The following is a 27,956-nucleotide window of genomic DNA, read 5'->3' on the forward strand; positions in this document are numbered from 1 at the left end:
AGACATGTAAAGTCTTTGTAGAAAAGTTAAATATATGCTATTTGTCATATTATAGAAGGCCTTTCCATGTCTGAGTTTTTTCAGATTACATAAATACAATTGCCTGATTATTCATCTGTCTCTCATCCTTAATGCTACTTCAGTTTTATAGCCAGTGCTGATTTTTTTATCCTTCTAACTGGAAAAGTGATCAAACTCATGATATAATGTACAATCTCTAGGTCAAGCTATTTCCAACATTGTTTACTGCTCGGGGGACCTTTCTTCACTACATTCTTCTTAAAAGCTTAGGTTGAGTCTTGTTTCAGATGTTTTCAGAAAGCTGGCCTAATTCTAGATATAACCAACAACCACCTATCCCTTCAGAATTGAACTATCCCTTTCTAAGTGAGAAAGATAAAACACTAATTATGTTCATCTGAACATGCACATAACATATATGTAAGCTATATACATGTAACATAAGCTTTTAACTAGAGGTAATATTTGATTACAGCTAATTTCTTTATTTTATCTTTATGAAATTTGGAAAGCATGACAATCCCAATTTAGCAAATAATAGACATCTACTTACCTTTTGCATCTTGAAACTCATTTTATTATATTTTGTCAACTACACTCCAGTATCCACATACTTAGGAAATTATGGCCAATTTTGTTTTAAAATGACTTTATTAAATGTCTAAAGCAGAGATGAGGCTGATGTTTTGTTCATGTCAACAAACACCTCTACAACAATTTATACTCTTACTTTTTAAACTGTATTTTTCTTGGAGTTTTTGTGGGTGCTTTCTTTTGCAACACTGCTAAAATGGAAATATATTTTGCATGACTTCACATATACAATTAATATCATATTACTTACTTTCTAAAAGGGTGGGGACCAGGAGGGAGAGAATTTGGAACTCAAAATTTTAAAAAAATGAATGTTAAAAATTGTTTTTTACAATTGGGAAATATTTAGCAAAACAAAAATACATTTAAAAAACATAAATGCTCCCTATCTGAATGTTATAATCCATGAAATTTATTCACAAAAGTTTTATCTGAAGCCTACTTTTTTTTTGTGAGGCAATTGGGGTTAAGTGACTTGCCCAGAGTCACACAGGTAGTGAGTGTTATGTGTCTGAGATCAGATTTGAACTCAGGTCCTCTTGACTCCAGGGCCGGTGCTCTATCCACTGTGCCAACTAGCTGCCCCCTGAAACCTATTTTTATGCCCTGCATTTGTCTGTAGTACTTATTTTTCCTTACATACATGTATTGTTGTTCAGTTGTGTCCAACTCATCCTCACTGTCCCTGGAGTTTTCTTGGCAAGGATATTGGAGTGGTTTGTCATTTTCTTCCCCAGTATATACATGTGGGGCTTCACAATTCTCATCTCAAAGGATGACTTACACATTTTGGCTTTCTACTATCATCTGAATAAATCAACATGATTGCAAAAATTTAATGTGTACATGTAAGTATTTGTTTTTAAACTCAGGGCTAAGATAATTTTCCCCATCCTTGTCACAGAGGAAAAGAAAATTAAGAAGAAAAAGAAAACTTACTACTAAGGATTAGATTCAATACATACTCCAATTCTGCTAAGACAGGAGAGTAAAAAATCATTGTGAACTCTTGCCAGCCTTTGGAATAGTCAGCTCTATAGATAAAGAAGTCTGATCTTTTAATACAAATGTACAGATCTGACCAAGCCCCACCAGAACTAAACTGCACGGCTCAAAATTAAAGTGTCAGCCAATCCCTCCAAAACCGTAATTTAACCAGATCAATTCTTTACAAACAAGTTAAACATACTTGCCACATGAGTGACAAACTACCTAGATAGATACTGGGCATCCAGTTACCCAGTCATACATCTCTGGCCCTGCCTGCAACTCTGGGTGGCCTAGCCTAGGACCACAGTTTAAAATGTTAATCAAATCATTCTAAGCTAAGGCCTTGAACATGTTTACCATTGCTACAAGGAAGGATATGACACTCTTCTGTCTCACATATGGTAAACTTTCTCCTCCAGTCAGAATAGAAGGCTCTCTAGATAAAAACAAACCAAGAAAAAAAAAAGCCCTGCCTGTTAATCCTCTGTATTCCCTCATCTCATCCCTGTTAGCCTCTCCATTTCTGCCTTCCCCTTCCACTGTGCCCACAGAAACCAACTCTACTGTTAACAAGCAGTCATTCTTATTAGGCCTCTTCTTTTTACACTGTTTCTCTGCAATTCAGGAAACCTGGTTCCCCACAAGATACCACGTAGATTCTTAGTCCTTTTCTCTAGTATTTGATGATGTACCTTCTATCATCATCCCTCAGCAGTATCTCTTCTGTAGAGTCCACTCTATTTGGCTATCACCCTATCCAGATCCTGGTGGCAATTACCAACCAGTGCCCCGAGGTCAATCTCTCTCCTTTCAAGTAGTTTCTAACTTGGGTTGGTCTTCCTATCAAGCCCAATCCCTTGCCCTTAGAGGTCAATATCATGCTAAAGAGGGATAAACCTTCAATCTACCTCAGCTGCACACAGGAATGAACATAACTGATCTTATCACCCACGAGTATTCCACAACCACAACCCAGTGAATTTGTTCTATCTAAAAATAATCATGTTTCCTTCCATCTTTCCTTGTGTCTAATCTCTTCTACAAATACCTGGACGTTACGAACAAACCCAGCTCAACCACAGCCTTAAGAAAATTTTCATTTGCCCCTTCCATCCCCTCAAACTATTTTCCTATATTTCTTCCTTTTCATAGGAAAACTCCTAGAAAAGGTGCCTATATTCAATTACTCTTAACGGAAATTAAAAATTAAATACACTGATGTGCTTGAAAAGGTATACAAAATTTGGCCTGTTTATAGTCACTTAATAATACAACTAAAATTAGATAGTATTATAAAATAAAGTTTTTGGAATTTTAAGCACTAATCAAGTCATTCAAAAATCATACTGATCACACAATTAAACTGGTTATATGCAGAGTGTTCCAAAAGTCTTGCTGTAGTCCAAAACTCTAATAGTTTCAAGCTAACAGCTTCTAATACCCTAATATTAGCTTCAAACTGCACCAAGATTTTGGAACACCCTATATACTCCCCACACTAAGGAATGGTTGTATGAGTACAGGGAATGCTTTACTTATCTTTTTTAACTCTTCTCATGCCTAATATATATCTGCTGAATTGAGTACTTTAGGTTCAGAAATGATAGTTTATAGTTTATGTTTGTTGTCCAACCTTAGGTCTCATTCAGCATTGTGACCAACATTCAGGACCGAAGGAGGTCATAAAACATTCCTTCCTTCAACAAATGCTCACTCTCCTAAATATAATTTGAACTTCCAAAAAAAGAAAAGTCAGAACTGAAATGTGGTCATTATCTGGGGCAAAAAAGAACTGAAGCCTGTCAATCATGTACTTCCATTATGCATTCAAATACTCAGTCATTTCTACTATTTTTCTATTAGCAAAAGTTCCATCAGTGGACAACATGGAAACAGAAGAATAAAGTCAAAGCTGTGTCAAAGTCTATGGGGAAAAAATGGAGCTATTAAGAAAACCAGTCTAAAAAGTTCTATTACAGGTTACCAAGGTCAAACGAAAAAATGTTCTTTCAAAATAAAAACAAAATTATAGACTGATTTATTTTAAGACACAACTTTTGATGAGTAATTTGGGCATAAAGTGGTTCAATTCTGAGCCAAAAGACCAGTAACCTAAAAATATTAATTTGAGAATACCTTGATCATCATCATCACAGCCATCTGCATCCATAGCATTTTCATCTTCATCTTCATCATCATAATTGTAATTGGGATCATAGGTAAGATATTTAAGACAAATATTTATAATTGTTGAAACATGGGGATAAACTTCCTTAGGACATCTATAAATAAAATTTGCCATTATATTAGAAGCAAATATTCAACTCGAACAGAACATTTTCTTCTAGCACAACACATATTTTTTCAAGACATGATATAAATTCTCAAGTCAACTTCCTTGTAGGCTAGTGTTAACAGTGCCCAAATAGTAACCTGCTTGATCTTTCTAGAGAAAGAGATTGCCTATGATCATTGTGCTGGCCACGACACTAAATAAATAGTTAACTGCAAAGGACCTGGCTCTGAAGCTGATTATTGAATTACACTTTCATCAATATCTATCTCTCCATTTACAGGTAAGCTCCACATCAGATGATTCTAATCTTAAGTAATAATATATTATTCAATTTAATACTAAAAAATGGTAAAAACAAGTATATCCAAAATACTTACCTTCTCACAAATGATTCAAAGGCTTGAATGCAATATTCTCTTAATTCATCGTCATCTACATTACAAAATTTTACTACCAAGGGAATTATCTTCTCGAGGTATTCACCTAACAAAGAAAATTTAATTTATTCATAAGCACGTGAAAACAGATTTAAAAACATACAAAATCTTAACATCAAATTCCTTACCTATTCTATGACCTGCTTGCCTACTAATAGCAGCAATACACTGTATGTAGGTCCTTGTTGTTGACATGGAATCATTTTTTGATAGCTCTGATAAAAGATGCTCAATGAGATCAACAAAAACTATATTTCCACAGCTCATAACCAGGTGGCCAAGAGCAATGATAGTCCTTTTCCTCACTGCAAGCCTGGGGCTGGTCAACTGGGGGAGCAGACATGTCAAAATTGAAGGGTGGAAATTAACAAGAAGTCCTCCTTGCCTTAAAACAAAATGAGAAGACAACAAATGAATTCATAACAACCAACTGCCTGTGAATCAGTGAAGAATGTCTGACTTCTTCACTTTTACCCAACCAAATCAGACTTTTAAAACAAGCTGCCAACCTGTCATTATAAATACAAAGGAGAAAGAACCAGTTATAGAGGAAGGAAATCACTGACTGTGTCTCATTCTCTTCCACTATTAGATGTGAACTGGAGAATGGAGTACCTTTATAATTAAAAGCATAAAAGGTAGTAGAAGCCTCTAGCCTAACACTCACTCTCTTTACCCCAAGGAGAATTTTCTTATACTCCAAACCACCCATGAAAGACTCTATGACAGAATCACATTACCTCCCAAATCTGCACATTCCCCTTCTTAACAATTCTAATTATTAGAAAGTTTTTCTTTGTGGTGAAGTAAAAGCTGCCTTTCTAAGTTTTGCCCTTATTTCTGTGAAGCAGCATGGTGCTGTGAAAAAGCGGTGGTTTCAGAATCAGACCTTCAGTTCTCTTTCATCACAACCTGTATGATGTTGGATCAGTCAATTTCTCAAGGCCTGTTTCTCCATGTGTAAAAAGGAACTAGAGAAGATAACCACTAAAGTTCCTTCCAGTTTAAACCTAGGATACTCCTCTACAGCCAAGTTAAACCAGTTTTCTTCATGATATCCTTTCCAATATTTGAAAGAAACATTCGGTTGTCTTCCTACCCAACCCTATCCTACTTCCTCTATTCCAGACTAAAAACCTCCAGCAGTTCTTTCAATTGTCTTCTCATGTTTCCTTCTTCCTACCTCTCTGCTTAAAGTCTAAGGCACATGAGGATGCCAAAGAGCATCCTCTTTGGTGCTGCCCTCAGCTCTCTCCCCTCTCCTGGTGGTCTCATCTACTCCCACAGCTTTGTTCATCATCACCATGTAAACTGTATACATGAATGTCTAATATTCAGCTAGAGGAAACATCAGATTATAACAAAACCTCTGCGGTTAATTCCCTAATCTTTATCCCCATCCTTAACCTCTCTTCAGGGGTCCAGTCCCAACTGCCTGGATACACCATAAGCACCTCCAATTCAACATATGTCCCAACTGAACTTAGCACCTTCCCCTCTAATCACCTCCACATAACCCCGTCATCTAAGCTCAAAATCATGGCATCATTGACTGCCCTTTCTCTTTTACCTTCACCAAATAATCACCTACTAAATATTAAGTATTCTACATCCATTCTCTCTTTTACATTCAAACTTCAAATTCTTTAGTTCAAATTCTCATTCCCTCTCACCTGACCTATTGTAACTAAGTCTAGTTGACCCTGCCTCCGGTTAAATCCTCACTCCAAATCAATTCTTAGCAGTGTTACTTACATGTTATTTCAAATACACTACTCTAATCAAGCTAATCTTCTATTCAAAAAACCTTCAATTGGTTCTCCACTGACTTTATTCTGGCATTCAATGTCATCTTCTCCTTTATTAATCCGGCTTCAACCTATATTACCAAGTCACACTACTTTCCTTCATATACTCAAAGGTCAAGTCAAATTAAATTTTTTTCTCATTCCTTTGCTCACATCATTCCCAATACCTAGAATAGACTCCTTTTCATTTTCACCTCTTCAAGCATCTAGCAACTTCCTCATAATTAGGAGCTTAATTAATATCTATTAAACAGAATGATCTCCGCCTGCCTTCTTGACTTCCTTCTTTACCCTCACAAATAAAGGTGCTCATTCCCTCATTTTTTCAAACACTTTGGTTAGACCTCTTCTTTCTAGTTATCTGTATTGGTTTTTTTATCAGTTATTTTTATATGTGTCACATCTCTCTTATAAGACTATAAAGGCTTCTCGGGGGGGGCAACCTCCTATTTCATCTTCGTGTTCTCAGTGCTCTGTACACAATTAGCACTTTGTTGAATTGAATTACTCCTCATATGGTTGCTATTCTCCTTACCACTACTGTCACTCTGCATCTTGTCATGGTCCTTCTACACTGTGGCACCCAGAACTGGATAGAAAGAGATGTGTGGCTCAATAAGGTCAGCAGCCTTCTATTCATGTAACTTAAAAAAGTTTTAGCTGTTTTGGCTGCCATGAACTTGAAGAGTTGGTTAAAATTGCCTAAGTCTGTGTACAAACTGTTTTCTGACCATACTTCCTTCACTCTGCACAGCTGCTACTTTAATCCAAATCTACAAATGTATTTATCTCTGTTAGATTTCATCTTATTAGATATAAGCACACAGTTCATTCTTATGATCCTATTCTTCCTAACTTTGGGACATTTACACAGCTGACAAGACCACTATCTGCACCTTTGTTCAAGTCACTGACTAAAGACAGTACTGAAAAAACCAGGCCTAAGGACAAAGCCCTTTGGCACTCCCACAGAGACTTCTTGCCAGGGTGACATTCTCTCAATGATTTAAGTTTTATTTATTAATGAAATCTCCTAGATATTCTTCTCTAAGAGGGCCATTCTTTTGCCTTTGGTCTTTTCTAAAGTTAGAAACGGCAGAGCCTTAGGAGAAAAAAGCATATCCATGCAAAACTAATCATGATCAAATAAAACACAAGTATGCTTAATACAAGATAACCACTGTAGTCAAGAGAAGAGTTTTATGATGAACTTAAGATTTAAGTCCAAAGAAATATTGTGTAAAGTTTTCTATGAACAATTTATTCCCATAATCCAAAACATTTTAAAGAATAATAAGTAGTAAAAATATGGATTATAGTTAAAGGTACGTGGCATTATATACTATACACGAGGAGCCATAATTACCTGCTCAACATATCAGCCATAATATCCAAGGCTTCTAATTGAACAGAGACATCTTCTTGCTTCGCTATAGCACTTGTAAGACGTCCTGTGATCTTTTTACAAACATTAGCTGCTAACGCAGAGCCTTGTAAAGACAAGAAAAACAGTAGCCATATTAAAATGAAAATGCATAAATGTTAAATTCAACCCGGGTCTCAGTTACTTACAGTTATATATAGTTACTTAAAATACTTTATTATAACCAATAAAGACAATATTACAACTTCTTGGCTTACTCTAAGGAACTGAGTGAACTATTCATTCCAAGAAGGAAAAATGATCAACTAACAATTACAGTAAAACTTTTTATCAATGAAGGAGACGCCAATAACATATTCTGGGTAGGAACAGCATGGTAAACAGAGAAGTATGTTTCCATATATCATAAAAGGGAAGAGGGAGAGAGATTCAGAACCATCCCATAAATTTGCAGTAACACTAGCCAAAGGTAGCAAACAGAATTATCTTCTACTTGACTCCTTAGTCCTCCCCAAAGTTCCTGGACTTGAAGCTCAAACTGATATAAAAAGCCATTTTATCAAACTGCTGAAGTAACTTCTACCCCTAACAAAGTCCCAGGAATTTTGGAATCTTCCAGAGACTATACCTAGGAAAAGCTCTGCCTTCCCATCTCTGAACACAATGAAACTATGCATACCTAATCTGGCCCCACATATCCCACTATATCCCACTTCTTGCACACACAAGAAAAGAATGAAATCAACCCTAGCATTGCCTCTGAAAATGACAGGTCAATGGACTCCCCAAAGTTCCCTCCATCCTCCCTGTGATTTCTGGACCATCTAGCTAGTGCTTCCCTACATGTCTACATGTGCTGTTTCTCCACATTACAATGTAAACTCTTTACAAACAGGACCTGTCTCACTTTTGTATTTGTATCCTATACATTTGGCACACAGTAAGCAATTAATAAATGCCTTTTCATTCATTCCAACTCGCTCTTTAAAGGAAAACAGAAATGATCCACTGTCAACAAGGTGTCAGATGATTTTAAAAGTTTTTTTTAAATTGGCTTAGCATTACTGACTTTATTATAAAAAGACTAATTCCCAGTAGATAACTTACTTAAGGTATCACTATAATTGAAAAGTAGGTAATTTTTTACAATAAACAAACAGAAAGAAAGAATTACCAATAGATGACATCTGACTAGCCAAATTGGCTATTTTTTATAGGAAAGTCTACGCAGAACCAAGAATCCGCAAAAAGTTTTAAAAGGAGGGAAAATTAGGAAGAAAAATATACCTAACATAATATAAAACAATAATTTCTGGCTATCAACAGGGTGCTTTTACCCCTTCAAAATGATGTCCTTAATCCAAATTTCTCAATGGAATAGGTTCAATAAGCTGAGACAGTAACTTTTACTATATTGATTTTTGCAAATAAGAGCTATCAAGATCACTGAGGTTCCAAAATTTGCGATGCTACCTAATGTTCTTCAAAAGACTAGAAATTGATTAGCTTCATTAATTACAATTGCTTAGTCCTTAATTCCAAGGTGAGATTTTTCAGCAAACGCTCTATTTTATTTATAGCTGTTAATAAATGAAATAATGCTTGTTTTTCTCAGGTCTATAAATTTAAATTTCAGATGAGTGAACTAGGCTCCACAAAAACAGCTTACCGTACTACCACTAATGAGCTATCAGTTCCAATCAAGGCAAAAGCCTCCCCTTATACAATTAACACCGGTAATAGAAAGCTAAATAATACTTTATTTATTAAATTTTTCTTCCCTTAATATTGAAGTCAGCTTAAGTTTAGTCTTACTAAAAATTAAATCCTGGCCAAATGCACAAAAGATCACAAATCCTATTAACTAGTATTTAAAGACCGTATTCAGTAAAAATTGTTTAAATCTACGAAAGTAAAAATCACCAAGAAATTCTATGATGGCTAAACAAACACTAAAAATTGATAAACAAATTTCAACATTTTATTTATTCAAAGGGATACTTAAGGAGAATAACTACAAATAAAAGTAATAAGAAAGGAAAAGAGACTATTTTTCTTACCACTGGAAGCAGGAGGAAGTTCTCCGATTACTGTTTTAAGGCCAATGCTTGATATATCTCGTAGTTGTTCCTTATCAGAGAGCATATTAGTACACAGAGTATCTACAATTGTCTCCACTTGGTATTCTTTCACTTTACTCACCAAAGGGCCAAGACTGTAAAGTTGGGAAGGGGGGAAAAGATTAAAAAAATCAAAAACCTTCTAGTAAACCAAACTAGAAAAAAAATTATGAAATATACAGAACTTTAAATATGTAATGTTCAAATATCAATATATTTGTGACCTTTTCCTTTCCTAAGAATAAAATTTTACCAATATATAAGTAAATCTTGCATCAATATTGTAAAATAAAATAAAACAATATTGATAAAAAGAGGCAGGGTGGTATAGGGAATATAGAGTTGACCTCAAAGTCAAGAATACCTGGTTCAGGTCTTAGGTCTGACACACACTGGCTTTGTGACCATGGGCAAGTCACTTAATCTATCAGTGCTCCAGATAACTCTAAGAATAAGTTGCAGAAAAGATGTATTGGTAGAGAAGTTCTTCACTTGGGAGGTTCTTATACAGATGAAATCATATGCCCAGACCAAAATATTTAACATGTAATATACACACATGTGGGTATATGTGCACATATATCCACATTTTCATTACAATACTGACTTTGAAAATCATGTTACTGGACCATGCATTGATGGACTGCTGTATTTCATGATAATTCCCATATAATCACATATTTTAAATATGTTATGCTACCTGTAGGAATCCATTTTTAAAGCAAATATCAGTGCACAATGATTGAATGGTCTAACAAAAACCTACTTTGTAAGAGCCCACAGGTATAACTTTAACAATGGAATGTATTCTAGCAAAGTTAACTTTTTAAAGTAAATCTTACTTCTCCCCAGTGAATCAGTTATAAAATTCAAGATGCCTTCTCACAGGGAAAAAAAAAAGTAGGGGTAAAAAACTGATAGACTACACCTAAGATTTTGTGTTTTACTAAAAAAAGATGCTAACATGGTTTTGCCATAACACGCCAAACTTTTAACTTCCCATCCTCCCATCACCAACCACCCAACAGTGTTCTCATTGGTCTAAGGATTACTAATACACTTAGGAAATATGTGTTTTAATTCCTATGATGCCCAGAACTTTGGGTTTTATAAAAGCTAATACAACTGACTTCAGTAATTATCTAACACATACTCTCATAGTGCTAGACACTCTGGGGTATATAAAATAAGGATCAAACTTAGTCCCCTTGATTTCAAAGAGAGAGTGACATTACATATATAAAACAAGAAAAAAACTGAATACTAAACTACTAAATATAGTCTATGACTACCACAACAATTTTTTAAAGGGAGAAAATCACCAAGACCTGGATAGTCAGTCTATTTTGACAGTGTTATGAAACCCAAAGATTATACTTGGATTTCAGCAAAGTTAAATTTCTCAGGATACCCTTGTGGATAATATAGTTAAAAGTATCATTGGCATCTGTCCATGGCCATTTAATACTCAACATTTTTAACAAGAAAAAAGAAATAGGGCAAAGATGGTATACTGATCAATTTCTGCAGAAGACACAAATCTGAGAGGGACAGCTAATATGCTGCATAGAAGACAAAATCCAAAAATAGCAAAAGCAGCAAAAAATGGGCCAACAGATGAAGGTTTGTAGAAATGAATGTGAACCCCTACACTTACTTACAAAAAAGCTACTAATAAATACAGGGCATAGTTAAACAGCTCCTGTTTAAAAAAAAATGTTGGGGGGGTTCCTTAGTTGCCAGTTCAATGAGTTTACAATGCAATTATTGGCAGCCAAAAAAAGTTGATTAAATCTAAGAGTAAAAGGGAGTGGGCTGGGGAAATCTATGACAAATCCACAAGAGAAGATCATTTACTGGCTATGTTTTATTAGGAATGCCTTCCAGAGACCAAGGGTCTCTGGGGTCTCACTCAACTCAAATCCTTTAAGTCCACAGTGAGATCTTTAAAGTCTAAGTGAGTCTATAATGGAGTACACATACACACTGAAAAGTATTAATGACTGTAGATTCTTTTTTGGAAGTTTGTAAAAAGACAAAAGATTCACATCTGAAAAGATCTGGTGACAGTTACACTAAAAGGCATAGATCATTCAAGGTCCTCCTAGCACTATTAATTTTACATTTTATATTTATATTTAAATTTCATGTTTCCCAAATACTAATGAACTTTCAAGAAATTTCAATATAATGATTATCTATGTTATTTGTAACAAAATGAATGCTTATAACTTGTCAGTTATCATCTTAATGATTAGATTCTATATAGCATTAATAAGCCTAAAATCTCAAAGAAAAGCTATTTAACAGATAACATCGATAATCCAAAGCTATTTAAAACAAAAGCAAATTTAATTACTCTGATGTCACACATTAATAAACATGAAAACCAATGTTTGTTTTACTAAAAATCTTTGATTTAAAAATTAAGTTAAAAGATGATAACTGCTTAAGAAGTGTCATTCTTGAACTGCTAACAAAGCTTAGTTAACTGAAATGCATACTAAAATCAATAAAGATGTAAGAAGACAGATTTAACTTATTCTATTACCTCTGTAACATTAACATCATGGGGATATATAACACTATCATTTTGTACTGGATGCACAGAAATTATTCTATTCATTTCATAAGACCTTTCTTTTTGTTTTTATTTTTTATTTAATATATTTCCTCCAATTACATGTAAAAAAACAATTTTTAACATTAATTTTTTAGAATTCTAAGTTCCAAATCCTCTTCAAAAAATTCAATTCTCCATAATTTACTATGAACCTGGATCTAAAGAGTAAGTGTTCCTGTAAAGGATGTCAATGTCTTCATAACTCCTGAATAGCAGTGACCACAATACAGTTTCTTGTACTAACAGTGACCACAAGCTTTTTAGTCAACTCCCAACTTTTTCAGTCATGTAGACCTTTTGTAAAAATCTAAGCACGTATCCCTAGGATGTGGAATCTTTTTCAATAAAAGACTAACCTTCAATGAAAATAGAAGCAATAAAATATCTAATTGAGAATTAAAGAATATTAGAATTTGTTTACTCATTTTACAGTTAAGGAAACAGGCCTGTGTGGTGGAAATGCTTCTGTTTAACCCTTTAAAAGATTACAAAAATATAAAATATAAAAATGTAAATATATATAAAATGTAAAAAATGTAAAATGTAAAAATGTTCATGAGTAAAATGGTTAAGAAAAGGGTATTTGTTATTTCTAACTAAGCTTGATTCTTCCAAAATGATTTCTAAAAACCATGCAATAAAAGATTGATGAAAACTATTTACATTATTAGAACAGCAAAATTTTTAATAAGGTAAAGACAAACAGGGAAGTCTAACTTAAAAGACCAAGATGCCATTTATGCCTCCAGGAAGAGAAGTATATTTGTCTAAAAATCAAGAAATAAAATGAAAACCGTAATGTAAAAGATGAATTGTATAGTAAGCCAATCTAAAACAGAAACATCAGGAATGACAGCACCACTAGTTCTGCACTTATCCAGACCACAAAACAAATATGCAATGCTGAAAATGAATTTTCAAACATCACAGAAAACCGAACTATTTAAGTGTTCAGCCCAGGATTACAGTCTGACATTCTGTCAAGCACATCCAACAGGTTCAAGAATGAGAAAACTTTTGCATAACAAAGCATGCACTCTCTCTTTTTCCCTACACTTCACATTCTTCCACCTTCTATGGAATATTAAAAAAGAATATATTTGGAAATATGCCAGCTCCAGAAATCAGAAAAGAAAAATAGGAAAAGAAAAGGTTATCTTTAATTAGGTAAAACAGTTGAAGAGTCCCCAGAAACGAATGAAAGAGAAATTGGTGATAACAGGAGCCCCAAAATTGGATTCACTAAACAGTTTCATATGAAAAAAATTAATTCAAAAAGTTCATGTTACTTCACGTTATGCTTGACACTCTCTCCAGAAAATATTTTGTATGTGTTTTACTATAAAATGCCCAAGGTTTCAAGTTTATGCCTGCCTCTCAAATTGCACCAACTCAGGTAAGTTAGTCTAACAGTATTTCAAAAACAAAACCATCAAGGACTAATGTAGCCATTTGAATAAACTATGCTTTAAATTTATTACATAATTAATAATATTAAATTCTATCTCTCCTTCCCACCCCCAAAAAAAAGTTCCCCATAGGTTCAATCTTCTTAGAAATGATATCACTCTGGCCAAAAAAAATTTTAGGTCATTTGCCTGAGGTTACACAGTTAATAAATGAAAGAACTCTGACTAAAACTTAGGTCTAACCTCCAGTTCACTGATTTTTTTCAAGTAACAGACCCCTTTTAGAAAGTTCTAGGAGTTTTCTTCCTACCTTCTGATTATTATTTAAAGAAACATCAAATATATGTTCAATTGAAAACTGATGAACCAAGTTACCACATACACAGAATCAAAATAAAAGATTATTAGTTCATTTTAAGGTATCCTTACTAAGAAACCTGCTTAACAAATAAAATACTAGAATAGCTTCTATGAGATAAATTACTTGTCAATAATTACACAACATCTGTTTATGGGGGAAAGGGGAGAGAAAATGAATAAACTTACCATTTGACGGCTAAGTTTTGTACCTCTCCATTTTTATCTTCCAGTAATTTCAAAATCATTTTCACTACTTTTCTTTCACTATCATCATCCAACTTGATGGAATCTTTTTGTAGTTCTGTCATCAAATCATTTGTTGCCATAAACCTATCAAAAAACAAATCCAACTGTTATAACAATATGGATATAGCACAATAATTTAATCTAGCAAAAAAAGCCTCTGTAGGGATAGCTAGGTGGCGCAGTGGATAGAGCACTGGCTCTGAAGTCAGGAGGACCTGAGTTCAAATCCAGCCTCAGACACATAAAACACTCACTAGCTGTGTGACTCTGGGCAAATCACTTAACCCCATTTTGCCTCACACACAAAAAAAGCCTCTGTAATTTTTATTTTGTTTAAAAAAGACAGTTTTTAACTAAGCATATTATTGTCATTTCTGAACAGATAATAAAACTTCTCATGTTTTAGCATCACACAATCAAGCCATGACAGAAGACATCTACTTTAAGAGCTATGGCCATTAAAAAATTGGGGAATGGCTGAACAAGTTGTGGTATATAATCGTGACGGAATATTATTGTGCTGTAAGAAATGACAAGCAGAATGGTTTCAGAAAAACCTAGAAGACTTAGAACTCATGCAAAGTGAAGTGAGCAGAACCAGAAAAACACTGTACACAGTAACAGCAGTACTGTACACTGATCAACTGTGAATGACTAAACTATTCTCAGCAATACAATGATACAAGACAATTCACAATTTTTCATTCATGATGAAAAATGTTATCCACCCTCCAGAAAAAGAACTGATAGAGTGTGAATGCAGTTCATACATATTTTCTTTATTTTTATTTTTTCTGTCTGTTTTCTTTCTCAACATGGCTAATATGGAAATATGTTTCACATGACTACACATGTATAATCTATATAAAATTGCTTACCTTCTTAAGGAGGGAAGGGAGAGAGAGAACTTGGAACTCAAATTTTTAAAAAAAACGAATGTTAAAAATTGTTTTTACATGTAATTGGAAAAAATATTTTTAAAAGTTATTTTAATGTCCTTGTTGTCAGAAGGCTCAGGAACCTTTTCCAATAACAAACCAGTGATATACCCTGAACCATTAACTTCTTTTAAGAAAGTTATACCACCAGCTACCCTAGAGGTAGATTCAAACACAAGTTGAACAAAGGTACTCTTGAAACAGGGATACAGATATGAATGACCAATTACATGTTTCTTCTATTACCTTGTGTTTCTTCCCCCTCAATACATTATATTCACAAACCTCAAAATCCCCATTTCTTCTTCTTTCCCTCAAAAAAACAAAACAAAACAATTCTATTTCAGCTAATCTCAAAAGTATACACTAGTCCTTTCAACCTCCTTATCTGTCTCTTCTAACATTCATCCAATTACCTCAGGAAACCTTCTCCCTCCCTCCACTTAATCTGTGAGGTGAAACACAATCCTAATTATGGTTGATAAGCCTAAGCATAGTAGTGCTAGTGATATGCCTATGAAGGAAAAAGAAAGTCATAAATCACCACAAGTCTCATTTGTCAAATCAAACAACAAGCATTTGCTAAGATCTTACTATGAACATGGTACTCTGCTAAGCACTTAGGGAAATGACTTTTTTTAAAAGTCCCTGCCCTCAAAGAGTTTATATTTTAATAAAGGAGAGAACATATAAATAAATTAGTACATAGATATATACAGGGCAGGTAAAAGAGAACTTTTGATAGGTGCAAGTACTATCAAGCAGGGGAAGGAAAAGGTTCCTGCAAGAGGTAGTGCCTGAACTGGGACTTAAAAGAAGCAAGAGATTCTGACAGTTGGAGGTTAACAGGAGAGCAAGCATTCTAGGCATGGGATAGAGCTAGTACAAAGACATGGAACCAAAAATGCAGCATAATGCCTAAGAAAACAGCAAGCAGGAAAGTCTGGCTATAGTTATTAGGTGACTAATTTGTTAAAATGTTTGAAAAAAATAGGAAGGGATATCCCCCCCCCCAATTACCGCACTTCCCTCAAGTACCAATATACAAGGGAAAATATTTCTGAATTGTTTTTCTGTCCTGTATAAACAATAATATTGCCTAAGTCCTGTTTTCCCATTTTTTTGTTGCATGTGTGTAGCACACACATGAATTTCAGCTACCTAACGGGTTCAATCCACTTCATTCCTACTACAGAACGTTATCACCCTATTATTATTATTTTTTTACTACAATAACTCCTGCAACTATTTACCAAGGCATGGAAGGAGGAGGGAAAGAAGTTTATGATGATATCATGGATCTTTTGGAAGTATGGCTTAAAAAGAAGGGGGGGTGGGGGGAAATTGTGAGTTAACCATGTACACATAAATATAAACATATACATTATAACATTTTCCCTTGGGGAAAATAGGGCCAATTTGTAGATGTGCTTTTGGTATAACCTTTTACAAGATGTCCCAAAAAGCTTTAAGCTAAATTAAAACTGCACTAAAACTTTTTGACACTCTTGTGTAAGTGGGGTTGCAAAGCTTGCAAAGAAAGCTCTCAACCTGAATTTAAAGCCGTTTTAACAAATACTACTCCCCTCTTCCTGCTGTTCATGAAAAGATCTCCCCAGGAATCTAAATGTATAAATTCTTTAATCAGATAGCATTCTATTACCCACCTCTGTGGCCTTTGTAGAAACTGTCTCCCAAGCCTTGATTCCTCCTTGGCCTCTTGGAACCTCTAGCATATCTTCAAGACTTAGACCAAGTACTATATTCTTCAAGAAGCTCTTCATGATTCCCAATATTGTTAGCCCCTACCTCTCTTCCCAATTCTGTATTTACTTACCTGTAAGTATTCTATATTCCCTCAGTAGAATGTATACCCTTTGAGTACGAATACTATTTCATTTCTGGATTTGTATTCCCAGAACCCAGCAATGTACCTGGCATATAATATACGCTTAATAAATAGTTGTTGATTTATTATCCCTCAATCATCAAAGCAATTAAAGCAATGTTCATAAAATGAATATTTTAGTAAATAAAAGTTAGCAGTTATAGCTTTGAGGTTTGTGAAGCACTATTACTACCTCATTTGATATTTGCTATTCAAATAAAGGTAATCACCAATTATATAATATGTATTATATAATAAGTAATATCTTACCTAAGAGAAATTTCCTAAAATCATTTCAATTTTTCATTTCAATATACATCTTTGTCCCTTCTTAGTTACTCTTTAGTTTATTTAGGTCTTTATTAACAAAAAGCTTAAATAAAGAAAGGGCTTTCCATTTAGTTATACAAGAGTCTTAAAGCAATATGGGATTCCTCCTCAGTAAAGGTCTTCAAGCAAAAGCTGGATGACCATTTGTTGGTTATGTTGAATAGGATTCTTTTTTTCAGGTACCCACTGAAATAGACATCTGAGGTCTCCTCCAACCCAGTAACCACTGTACAAGCAACAGCTAGCACCATTCAGGCTGGACTATAGCTTTTCCTTAAAAACATACTGAAACAATCCTCAGGATTTCAATGATCCAGGGAGAAGGCTCAAACCACTGGGGGCACCTTCTTAGTGTTCTATGGACAAAAAACTGGCCATAAAGAGTTGGACGCACCTTCCTCAAGCTACCTACATTTAGAATTCTGATGGTAGTATCAGCATGACCAACAGAGGCTAGAAAACTGTGCCCAACTGAATCAATACTAAATCTTCCCTAAATACCCCTTTTAGAGGCTATGGCTACGTAAAATTCCTTTTGTTAACTGTTCAGCTGTCTATCAAATATCCACCTCATTGCAACCAGTGGACAAGCTTAAGTCAGGCTTGGCCTATAACTATTGAGGGGACTGGAGCAGCAAGTGGTGGTGGGAATTGAGTGTACCCCACTGACTCCATCCTGTGACTCAATTCTGGAGGTAGCTCAGCTCCTTTCTATTCAATTTTGGGTTGAAGCTCAATTTCTGTCTTGTGAGAAAACTTTATTCAACTGTGAGAATTGGGAGAAAACTTTATTACATTGTTTGTACCTAGCCCTATGTGGCTAGAAAACTGGACCACCTCTTCCTGCTGCTCAGAGACCCTTAACCAGGGACCTAGGTTATACTGACCAGAAAATCAGACCCAAACATACTGACCAGAAAATCAGACCCAAACACTGACTGACACAAGGAGTTTTCTCACAATTACACATCTCAAGCAACACATATGTCTTATCTGAAAACTGGCCTCATACTGATTAATCAATTATTGTTTCCATGTTCTTTTGATTGTTTACATATACGTGGGGGAAGTGAGATCTCTCTTTTTCTGATCCCAGGGAATTGCACCAGTTCACTGTCTCCCTCCCTAACTGGAAAGTCTCTAATCTTTCATCCAGATTACCTAATGTTATATTGTTTCTTTTTAACTAACTGGCTTTATTTGATTGTTTATAATGGGTGAAAGTCTGTCTTACTCTCTATTTGGGGTCCAAACCAAGCTGTGGTGTTCTGGTCCCAACTTATTATGCAATTGGCACGCACTGCTTAATAAAGTGATATGCTCAGAAGCTCAAACCTTTGTTCCCTCAGTCATTTCAGCTTTCACCGGCTATACTATAACTCACTAGATACTGAGATACTTAGTCAAATACTTCTGCTTCTGGTTTCTATTAATTTGTTACTCAATACAATCTCTGCCCAACCTAACCAGCCCTTCTTCACAAGTTGTCATACACTTAATTACCTAAACAGAATATAAATGAACTTTGTTATTCAGATTTTAACCCTCATTAAACTCTGACTCCAGTGTCTCATAGCATGTAAATCTCCAGAGGTTAAGACTAGACAAATAGATTTCAATCTCTCGCAAAGCTTACACCAGGACAGAAAAGGCTCCGAGTACAAGTCTAGCAAAGAAATGCTGCATCTGTCTTCCAAGGACTAGTCCAGTAAAATCTGGACAGGCTCATCATAAAGTTGGCCAGTAAAAGATGAATTTTTTCCTGGCATAAAGGGAAGGATCCCATGTTCCTGACATGAAGTATCTGATTTTAACAAATTCATTTGCACCAAAAGTATTAGCCATATCTGGAAAATTTTGTATTTTTAAGCCTTTTGTCCCCAATCTTGGAATGAAAGAGCTGTTAATTCCTTTGAAAGGAAAGGGAGCATCAAAAGCAAGTTGGAAAGAGTTTGTTGCTGTTGACCCTGAGGGGGAAGGGAGGAGGAGCTGTACAGTGGGGCTTCCTTTGCCAATGAAATTATTTATTACCTGAGGCTGACTTTAAATATTAAATTGCTTCAGTCATATGAATTAAAGCTAAAAGGGGACTGAGAGAACATCGAGTCCAATCCCCTCATTTTACAGATTTTTAAGTAAACCAAGACCCAGAATGGGTAAGTGACTTACTCAAGAACACACTGATCATTTAGGGTGCCTACAAGTAGCTAGGTCAGAAGGTACTATGTAGTCCAGCCCTTCCTCCCCACACACCACAACCAGCTTTCAGGGAGAGGTAAGCCCTTACTGGAGACGAGTTGGCATTGCACCTACCTTGTAACTGTAGTCACTAAACCAGGATACCACCTGAACATGCGTTTTCTAAACTGTCCAGTCTCCCACCCCTTTAACCCTAGCATCTATCTTGCTACTCCTGTACCTGAGAATACTGTGCATCCAAAACCATCCACATCCTCCCGACCAACAAGAGAATCCACAGACACTAGGAATTCCTGTTCGTTGTTTTGGAGCCTTTCAGTACCTTGGAAAAATCACGAATTGAAGGGAGAAAAAAGGAAACCTCTAAAATAGGCTATGTGAGGACCCTTAGGGAAGGGAAGAGGTTTAAAAAAGTTGAGGGGAGGAGGATAGCACGATGAAATATCTTTGGAAGACTGGGAGCAGCTTTCTGCCACTAAACCCGGAAGAAATTTTTCAAAAAAGACGCTACACCAGGAAAAAGGAGAAACCTGGAGCAACAATTTTAGAGTCCAGTGTCTGAAAAGTATTCACAGATGCTAAAGGGCATTTCTTTATGAGATGAACTAAGACGAAGACTAGTAACATAGAAGCAAATGAGAAAAGCAGTCTTAACCTCTCAAGAAAAATCCAAGCTATCAGAAAGTCAGAAAAAGGATTGTGACTAAATATACATATCAAAGAAAACTTCCCCAAATTTAGGCTGCATACAGATCCACCTAACAAAAAAGGGAAAAAAATCAATTATGAAAATACAAATTACATTTATATTAACTGCTTATCATTTATGCAAAATCATCACAAAATACAGTAACAATCTGGGAAGAAGGGATGGACTACGTAGTACCTTCTGACCTAGCTGCTTCTAGGCACCCTAAAATGATCAGTGTGTTCTTGAGTAAGTCACTTACCCTTTCTGGGCCCTGGTTTACTTATCTGTAAAATGAGAGGATTGGACTAGATGTTCTCTCAGTCCCCTTTTAGCTTTAATTCCCAAATTTACAATTTGTATCAGCTTTAAATATTATTTTGCCAAGCTGTCAAAACTTACATGCAAGGTCTTACTCTGTTGCTTATTTAACATGATTGTATGCTCCTAAGCATGGCCATCTATGCACAAATTTAAAATATATGCAGAAATATTGGCCTGCACTAAAGTAGACTCAAATGGTCTCTCTGACACTATTCTCTGCCCTACTACAATCCATCCTGTACACTGCCCCTAAATTAATCTTTCTAAAACAGCTTTCATCATACCACTGTTAGGGTTAAAAAAAAAAAAATTCAGTGGTTCCCTATTGTCTACAGAATAAAGTCTAAAACTCCAGCATGGAATTTAAAGCCCACAATATGGTTGTAACCCACTTTTCTTTCTCCTGTGTCTCATTTACTACCATTCTTTCACTTCAGGTATTCTTAACCTCGGGTCCAGAAAATCGGGATTTTTTTTCTAAATGTTCGGTAAGTCTTTCAATATAACTGGTTTCCTTTGTGACTTTGTGTAATTCAGGTATTTAAAAACATTACCGGGGAGGGTCTGTCTATCAGGCTTCAGACTGACAAAGGCGTCCATTATTTAAAAAAAAAAAAAGGTTAAGAATAGCTGCTCTACAAAAATCTAATATTAAATCACAATGGACTGGGAATCATACAACCTAGGCTGATGTCTGATCTTGGACAAATAAGTCACTTCCTTCAATGTTTCAGTTTCCCTCTCTGTAGAATGTCTACGTTCGAGAAAGTTCTACGATTATGTCAGACATTCCCATTTATTATTCCCTGAAAGTTTTGTTTCCCAATCCTCAATTTATTTGCTTATATTTCTTCTATCTGGAATTCTTTCTTCCTTTACAAAACTATCTATCTTCAGGCCTGAGTTAAATATCACTTGTTCCCACCAGATACTTTCCCTGACTTCCCTAGACCAGAATGATCTTTCCTTCAAATCAACTTACAGAGAACTTATTTTTCTTTACTACTTATTTGGTACTTAATTTACATTACCTTACTATTTAACTTTCCAGATGTTTTATTTCCCCAAATTAGATTATAAGCATCTTTGATTAAAAAAAAAAAGGTCCTTAAGGGCAGAGACGACTTCTTTTTTTTGTCTTACCAGCATCTAGCATACAGTGATTAATAAGCACATAATAGATTGATTGATTTAAAGCAAGGTTCACACCTCATATGTTGTTCTCTATTCCCCTCAGCACCTAGGACAGAGCCTTGCATACAGCAAGAAAATGTTGGGGAATCATCTGAAATTTAAGTTTCTTCATTTAAACTAAAAGGTCAACATAGTCAAAATGCTACCAATAACCACCTTGGGAGGGAAGAGGAAGTGCCTAAAAACCAATCTTGTTTCTTAAAATACTACGAACACATTCAAGTTTAGAATTTTTTCACTAAACTAAAATTCCAGTTTGGCCACCTGAACACTACACACAACTTCCTCAATTGCCTCAACCAAAAAATAAACAAACTTCCATTCACACATAGATTATCCATAACGTGGTTTATTTAAAATAAATTTTGCTTTAACCTTACTGAGAAAAATTACACTAACGTCCTTTGTGAGCACTGTCCCTATCTCTGCTTAGCCTTCTTCCTGTACAGAGCACTTACTCTAGCAGAAGACTGAAGAAACTACTTCACAAACTCCTAGTGTCCAAATACGCTATAGAACGCAATGACTGCCAGTGAAAAGATGGTATTATGCTGGATTGATGCTCTGCAGGTATTTATTTAGCACCTATTATGTACCAAACATTATGGGGCCAGCATGGGATATAAGAGAACTATGAGGGGGAGAAAAAAAATAAGAATGCTTGTCTTACATTTCCTACTACATTGTAAATTCCATAAGGATAGGAGCTGTGTCTTCTCATCTTGTTATTTCCAGTACATTAAAGACAGTAGCCACTTCAATATTTGTTAAACTGAAGAATTGTAAGGGGATGGAGAGAGGAGGTATCAAACGAAGGTAACTAATTTGGACAACTTTGCAACTATTTCTTTTTGGGGTTTTTTTTTTGAAACATTTTTTTCTTTTTAAGGCAATTGGGGTTAAGTGACTTACCCAGGGTCACACAACTAAGTGTCAAGTGTCTGGTCTGAGGCCAAATTTCAACTCAGGTCCTCCCGAATTCAGGGCCGGTGCTCTACCCACTGCGCCACCTAGCTGCTCCGCAACTATTTCTTAATTTGTTAAATAACAATGAAATTTTATTTATAAGCACTATATTCTTAGAACACCCATAGTCATATGCCAACACCAAGTATGAATGACTGCTGTAAGACCCAATCCGGTGCTCTTATATGCAGGTAGTTTGTATTAACATATTTGTTCTGGATCATAATCCCAATACAAAAATGTTAAAGTCAGTTAAATTTTTTATCTGAAAAATATAAATAAAATAGATGGGGAGAGGGGAAGTCCAGTGTTGCCATAAAGCAATAGATTGTAACCTCAATTCCACATCAAGTCACCAAGAAGCTACAGAAAGGTATCAAGCTATCCTCTTGAAAAAATCTTAAGGAGCAAAACATTGGCTAATGCACTTCTTGGACCATACATGAATAAGCAGCTCCAACTTACCTGCTCCCCACTACTCCCCCCCAAAAAGTCCTTTCTTCTCCCCCCTGCATCCTTAGCCTATGCCCAATCTGTAGCAAGTATGAAGGCTGAGAAATCCAAGAAAATACCAAACAGGTGTCCTCAACCATCTTCACCCAGCGGTGTTCTCTAGTGGACTAAGGTTTCTTTTTTCAGTTAAGTGATGATAAAAAGTAAATAAATAAATAAATAAACAGACAAAAACCACAAGAACCAAGGACATTTCCATAGTAAAACACTAGGTGCCTCGATGAAATTGCTTCCTTTATTAGGTGCCAAAACCGAGGCTACTGATCTCTGCTTTAAAGTTATTCCCAAAGAACCAGGTTTCCTTATATTTCCTATCTGAACGACTAGTTTGGTGGGCACAAAATAATTAAAAGTTTTAAAAAACTCGTTCCTGAAACAATCTTGTGGAATTGGTGGGCTAAGTATTATTATTCTCATTTTACAAAGGGGATAAGAAAAATGATGACCAATTTACATACAATATATTCATTGCCTCATTCATTTAGAAAGTTACTCAGCACTACTTTATGCAAGATTATGATGCTAGGCAAAAACCATGAACAAGCTTGTTCAAGTACCTCTCTCTGTATAGACATATATCTATATAAAGTCTATCTTAAACCACTTTTAAGGACTTGAAAACCATGTAGGTTTAATTAGGAAAGACGATAAAATGTAAAGAAAAAATAGACTAAACTTCATTTTTAAAAAATGAAAAATGTAAGTAACATCAAATTAAACTACCTGGCTAAAAAAAAAGAAATGACAACCACGTCTTAATTTTCATGATATCAGATTTTTCTTTAAAAATACTGTTTTAAAAAACGACTTTGAACCCCACTTACTTATTTTACATTTTCTCCCCCTAGTTACAGTAATATGCTACACAATTTGCAGTATTTGTTGTTCACTTTTTGTCTACTATAGTCAAGGGTGTGCTGGTAAATGTCTAATAACCAGCTCCAAAAGGACAGGCCACATTTTTAAGTCTAACTAATCTGCATTATTAACATTTTCTCCATCACTTTTTAAAGTCTAGACAATCAAAAAAGAAACCAAAAAACCCTCAATAAACTAAAGTCTTGATATTTGTAACTTGCCAATTTCTGAGGTATAAATGCTCATACTGAAAATCAGATCATGCCAGTTAGAGCTAGCCCCAATATACTCTTGATGTCTATAGTCTAACTTGAATTTAGAATGAAAATTCACAGAAATTTTGAGCTGGAAAGGAACATTAAATTCAATAAACTCATTTGGAATGATGGAAAGAACATAGGCTCTAGAGACAGAACTTGACTCAGAGTTCTGAACCTGGGTTCAAATTCTGCTTCTGATGCTCACCCTCTGTGACCCTGAGCAAATCACTTAACCTCCCCAGGGGCCTTAGTTTCATTACTGGTAAGTTGAGAGGGTAAGATTGGATGGGATGGCCTCTTCAGTCCCACTCAATTCTACTCTCATTAATATGAAAACTATAGACATTACACATTCTTTTTCAAATATTGTAGATAAAAGTTTGTCAGATAACTGGATAACTAGATGAAAATACATCAAACAGAACAAAAGTAAAAATCTTAATTAAGCCAAATTACCAGAATATTTGGGAATTTAGGAACGTTTGGGAATTCACTGATGTCTTTTCCCATATGTTGATCATGCTCAGTAATTTTAATTTAAATAACTAATCCCTTAAACAATGTTCTGGGAAATTTTAAACAGCAAAGCAGCTCTTACTTATTGAAGTATTCCCCCAAAATAGATTTTCTCCAATTGATTTCAAGATACTGGAATGTCAATAAAATGGTTATTAAGCATCTACCAGGTATAAGGGGCTAGGGCATACAACAACAAATCTGTTTACTTTCCTCTACGACAATCTCCATTGCTTAATGATTTTTTTTAAATAGGGAAAGAAAACATGTAAAAAATCTGCAAATTACTTATTTTGTTTTTCATTTAGAATGATACCTGTAAAACACACTTTGAATGTTCTACAGTGTTTTACCATATGCTTCATGATTAGAGGTAGATCTCCCTACCACCACCACAAGAAATATTAAAATCTGAAACTCAATACCACCAGAAGTGCACTTTGTGTATTTTAATGAACAAGCTAAGATAGAAAGTAAATTTAAAGATTGCACCATGCATTTTGCTCAATATGCAAAAGTTTAAAAATTAAAATACTTCAGTGACAAGTTGGGAACCAAGAAAAAATTCAAAGAATGTAAATAATTTTTTGGTTTTAAGTCTAACGATTTTTATTTTGACCTATAATTATTATTAAGTAAATAAGGTTTTTAGAAAACAATAATTAAACCAAGAGTGAATAACCCTCAGGATTAGTCAAATGTTGAATCTGGCATATAAAGATTCCTGGCAGAGCAAAATTACTAAAAAACAAAAACAAAAAAACCCCAGAAGTCTATCTGGTCAAAAAGTCCTAGAACCAGAGTGTCAATCTACTGGGTTATTTAAGATCCTAAGTATAACAGCTTAATTAAATTAGAATCACGAAAAATTCTTTTTCTCAGAATCTTCTTGTTTCATGAAATAAAAACACTGCTTCTGTGTCTTAGCTGGACTCGTATATTTTAAAGGGGGTGGCGGGAGAGAAGAAATAATACACAAAGAACATGAGCTTCTTCACAACATTGACTGAACGCTGGCTATCTAGACATACATGCCTCATTCCAAAAAGCTTCATACCATAAAACTTAATTACCAAAGAGATTTTTAAAAACATTAACTTTTTCTTTCTTTAGCACATAGTATGTACTCAATGAATAAATGCGCCTCGACTTGATTTTATACTAGAACCTATTACTAAGAGTAAAAGAAGGACGATTCTGTAATGCACTCCAAGGTGTCAAGATAAGCCAGAAATAACTCTCCAAACATCGTTCTAAGGGGTAGATGGAGGGAAAGTCTGTGGCCTTTACTTTAACGGGGTCGACTCAGTCCACGAGCATTTATAAGGCGTTTATTAGTGCATGCTGGAGATTCCAGTTTGGGGTAGGGATACAAATACCAAAACGTTAAAAAAAAAAAAATTTAAAGCGCGATCCCTGCTTTCAAGGAGCTCACATTCTAACGGGAGGGGGGAGCACATGCAAACAGGCCCCTGCAGAATACACACGCACAGGGTCAATGGGATCCAGCTCCAAGTCCTTCCTGCGGGTCCCAGATCTCCGCACCGCCCCGCTTCTCCCGGGGCCTCAGACTCAGGAGTGACGCCGGGCCGAGATTTGCACAAAGCTTCGGAGCAATTAAGGATCGGAAGTCACCCCCCCATATCTAATTTAACTGAGGAAGAGGGCAAAGATGCAGGCGGGAAAGAAAAAAGACCCCCCCCCATGCTTCTTCTCGGGCAAGTTTCCAGCGCCCCCAACCCTCCAATGAATCCAGCAGTTCCCCGCGCCCTTCCTGTGGGGGGGGGGGAGCCGGCCGGCAGCAGCTATGCCTTCCCCGATGGGCGGCCTAGGGCCTCGGGAGAAGCCGGGCCTCCGGTGACTACCCCGAGCGGGCGGGCGTGCGGCCCCACCTTCGCCCGCCCCGCCCCCACCTCGCCCCGGCCCCGGAGATCGATCGCGGCTTCGGGGCGCGCCCGGGCCGGGGCCTCGCGGCGGGGAAGGAGCAGGGCCGGGCCGGGCCCGGAGCAGGGAGGGCGGCGGCGGCGGCGCTGCAGGGGTGGGGCCCCGTGCGGATCTCCCGGCCTCACCTGAAGTCCTTGTCGCTGGATGTCATCTTCTCCAGCAGATTGGAGATGTGGTACGAGGCGCTCGCCATGTTGACGGCCTCCGTCCGGGCGGCCCGCCGATGCCGAGACTCCTCCTCCCGCCCTCCTCTCGCTCCGGGGCTCGCGGCCCGGCCCGCTCCCGCTCCCGGCGCTGCGGCGGCGGTGACGAGGGAGGCGCCTGCAAGGGCTGCCCCCTCCCCGGCGGAGCGCGGGCCTGTCCCGGGAGGAGCAGAGAAAGCGGCGCGGCCCGCCTAACGACAACGCTGCTCGCGAGGGGCCGGTCTCATGGGCGGCGGGGAGGGGGTGGGGGGGCGGGAAGTCCGGCGAGGGCCTCTCCCGGGAGCCAGACGGTCTCGCTCCGGCCTGTCGCTCGCTCCCTTCCTCCCTGAGGCAAGCGGCCAAATCCCGCCTCCTGCACTCCGGGGGCGACGGTGACCGCGGCTCCCGCTGCGTACTAAAGTACCAAAGAAGTACGGAAACCCGGGGTCAAGGGTCACAGAGGCTCCGACGAGCGCGCCCCCGCAGCGGCCCGGATGGGTGGCTATCCAATTGGCCCAGGGGCGTGTCAGTCTGCGCGGGGACGGCCGTGCGTAAGGCGTGACTGGGACGGAGAGAGGAGTGTTCTCTCGAGACTTCCAAGCGACGGTTAAAGGGCGCGGGGATGCAGGTTAGGGTGGGATGAGCTAAGAAACGGTAAAGGATGAGTTTGAGCGTCATGCGCATAATTGAGATTACAAGTGCCGGATTTTGGACTCGAAGAAAAAGGTTAAAGCCCCCGGGCTGTGTTAATGAAGAAATCTAATCGAATTTAAGAGTCTGGGCTTTCGTGTGGGACGCGTGGCCTGCGGCATCTTAAAGTGCAGCCGCGCGAAGACTACGAATCCCGTCATGCATTGTAGACGTCATA

General features: G+C 36.8%; 1 protein-coding gene across 1 annotated transcript in view; it reads right to left on the bottom strand.

Moving 5' to 3' along the window:
* Positions 1-27,167, bottom strand: part of CAND1 (cullin associated and neddylation dissociated 1) — a 42,332-nt gene extending 15,165 nt beyond the window's left edge. The window contains exons 1-7 of the mRNA XM_027854177.1: positions 27,032-27,167; positions 14,229-14,372; positions 9,591-9,745; positions 7,513-7,636; positions 4,467-4,723; positions 4,279-4,384; positions 3,742-3,887 (exon numbers count right to left, since the gene is read on the bottom strand). Of these exons, the coding sequence (XP_027709978.1) occupies positions 3,742-3,887; positions 4,279-4,384; positions 4,467-4,723; positions 7,513-7,636; positions 9,591-9,745; positions 14,229-14,372; positions 27,032-27,099 (1,000 nt within the window). The 5' untranslated portion in view covers positions 27,100-27,167. The remainder of the gene's footprint in view (positions 1-3,741; positions 3,888-4,278; positions 4,385-4,466; positions 4,724-7,512; positions 7,637-9,590; positions 9,746-14,228; positions 14,373-27,031) is intronic.
* Positions 27,168-27,956: the final 789 nt, after the last annotated feature.

The sequence above is a fragment of the Vombatus ursinus genome, unplaced genomic scaffold (genome assembly GCF_900497805.2).
Source record: "Vombatus ursinus unplaced genomic scaffold, bare-nosed wombat genome assembly UNPS02010320.1, whole genome shotgun sequence".
NCBI classification, from domain to species: domain Eukaryota; kingdom Metazoa; phylum Chordata; class Mammalia; order Diprotodontia; family Vombatidae; genus Vombatus; species Vombatus ursinus.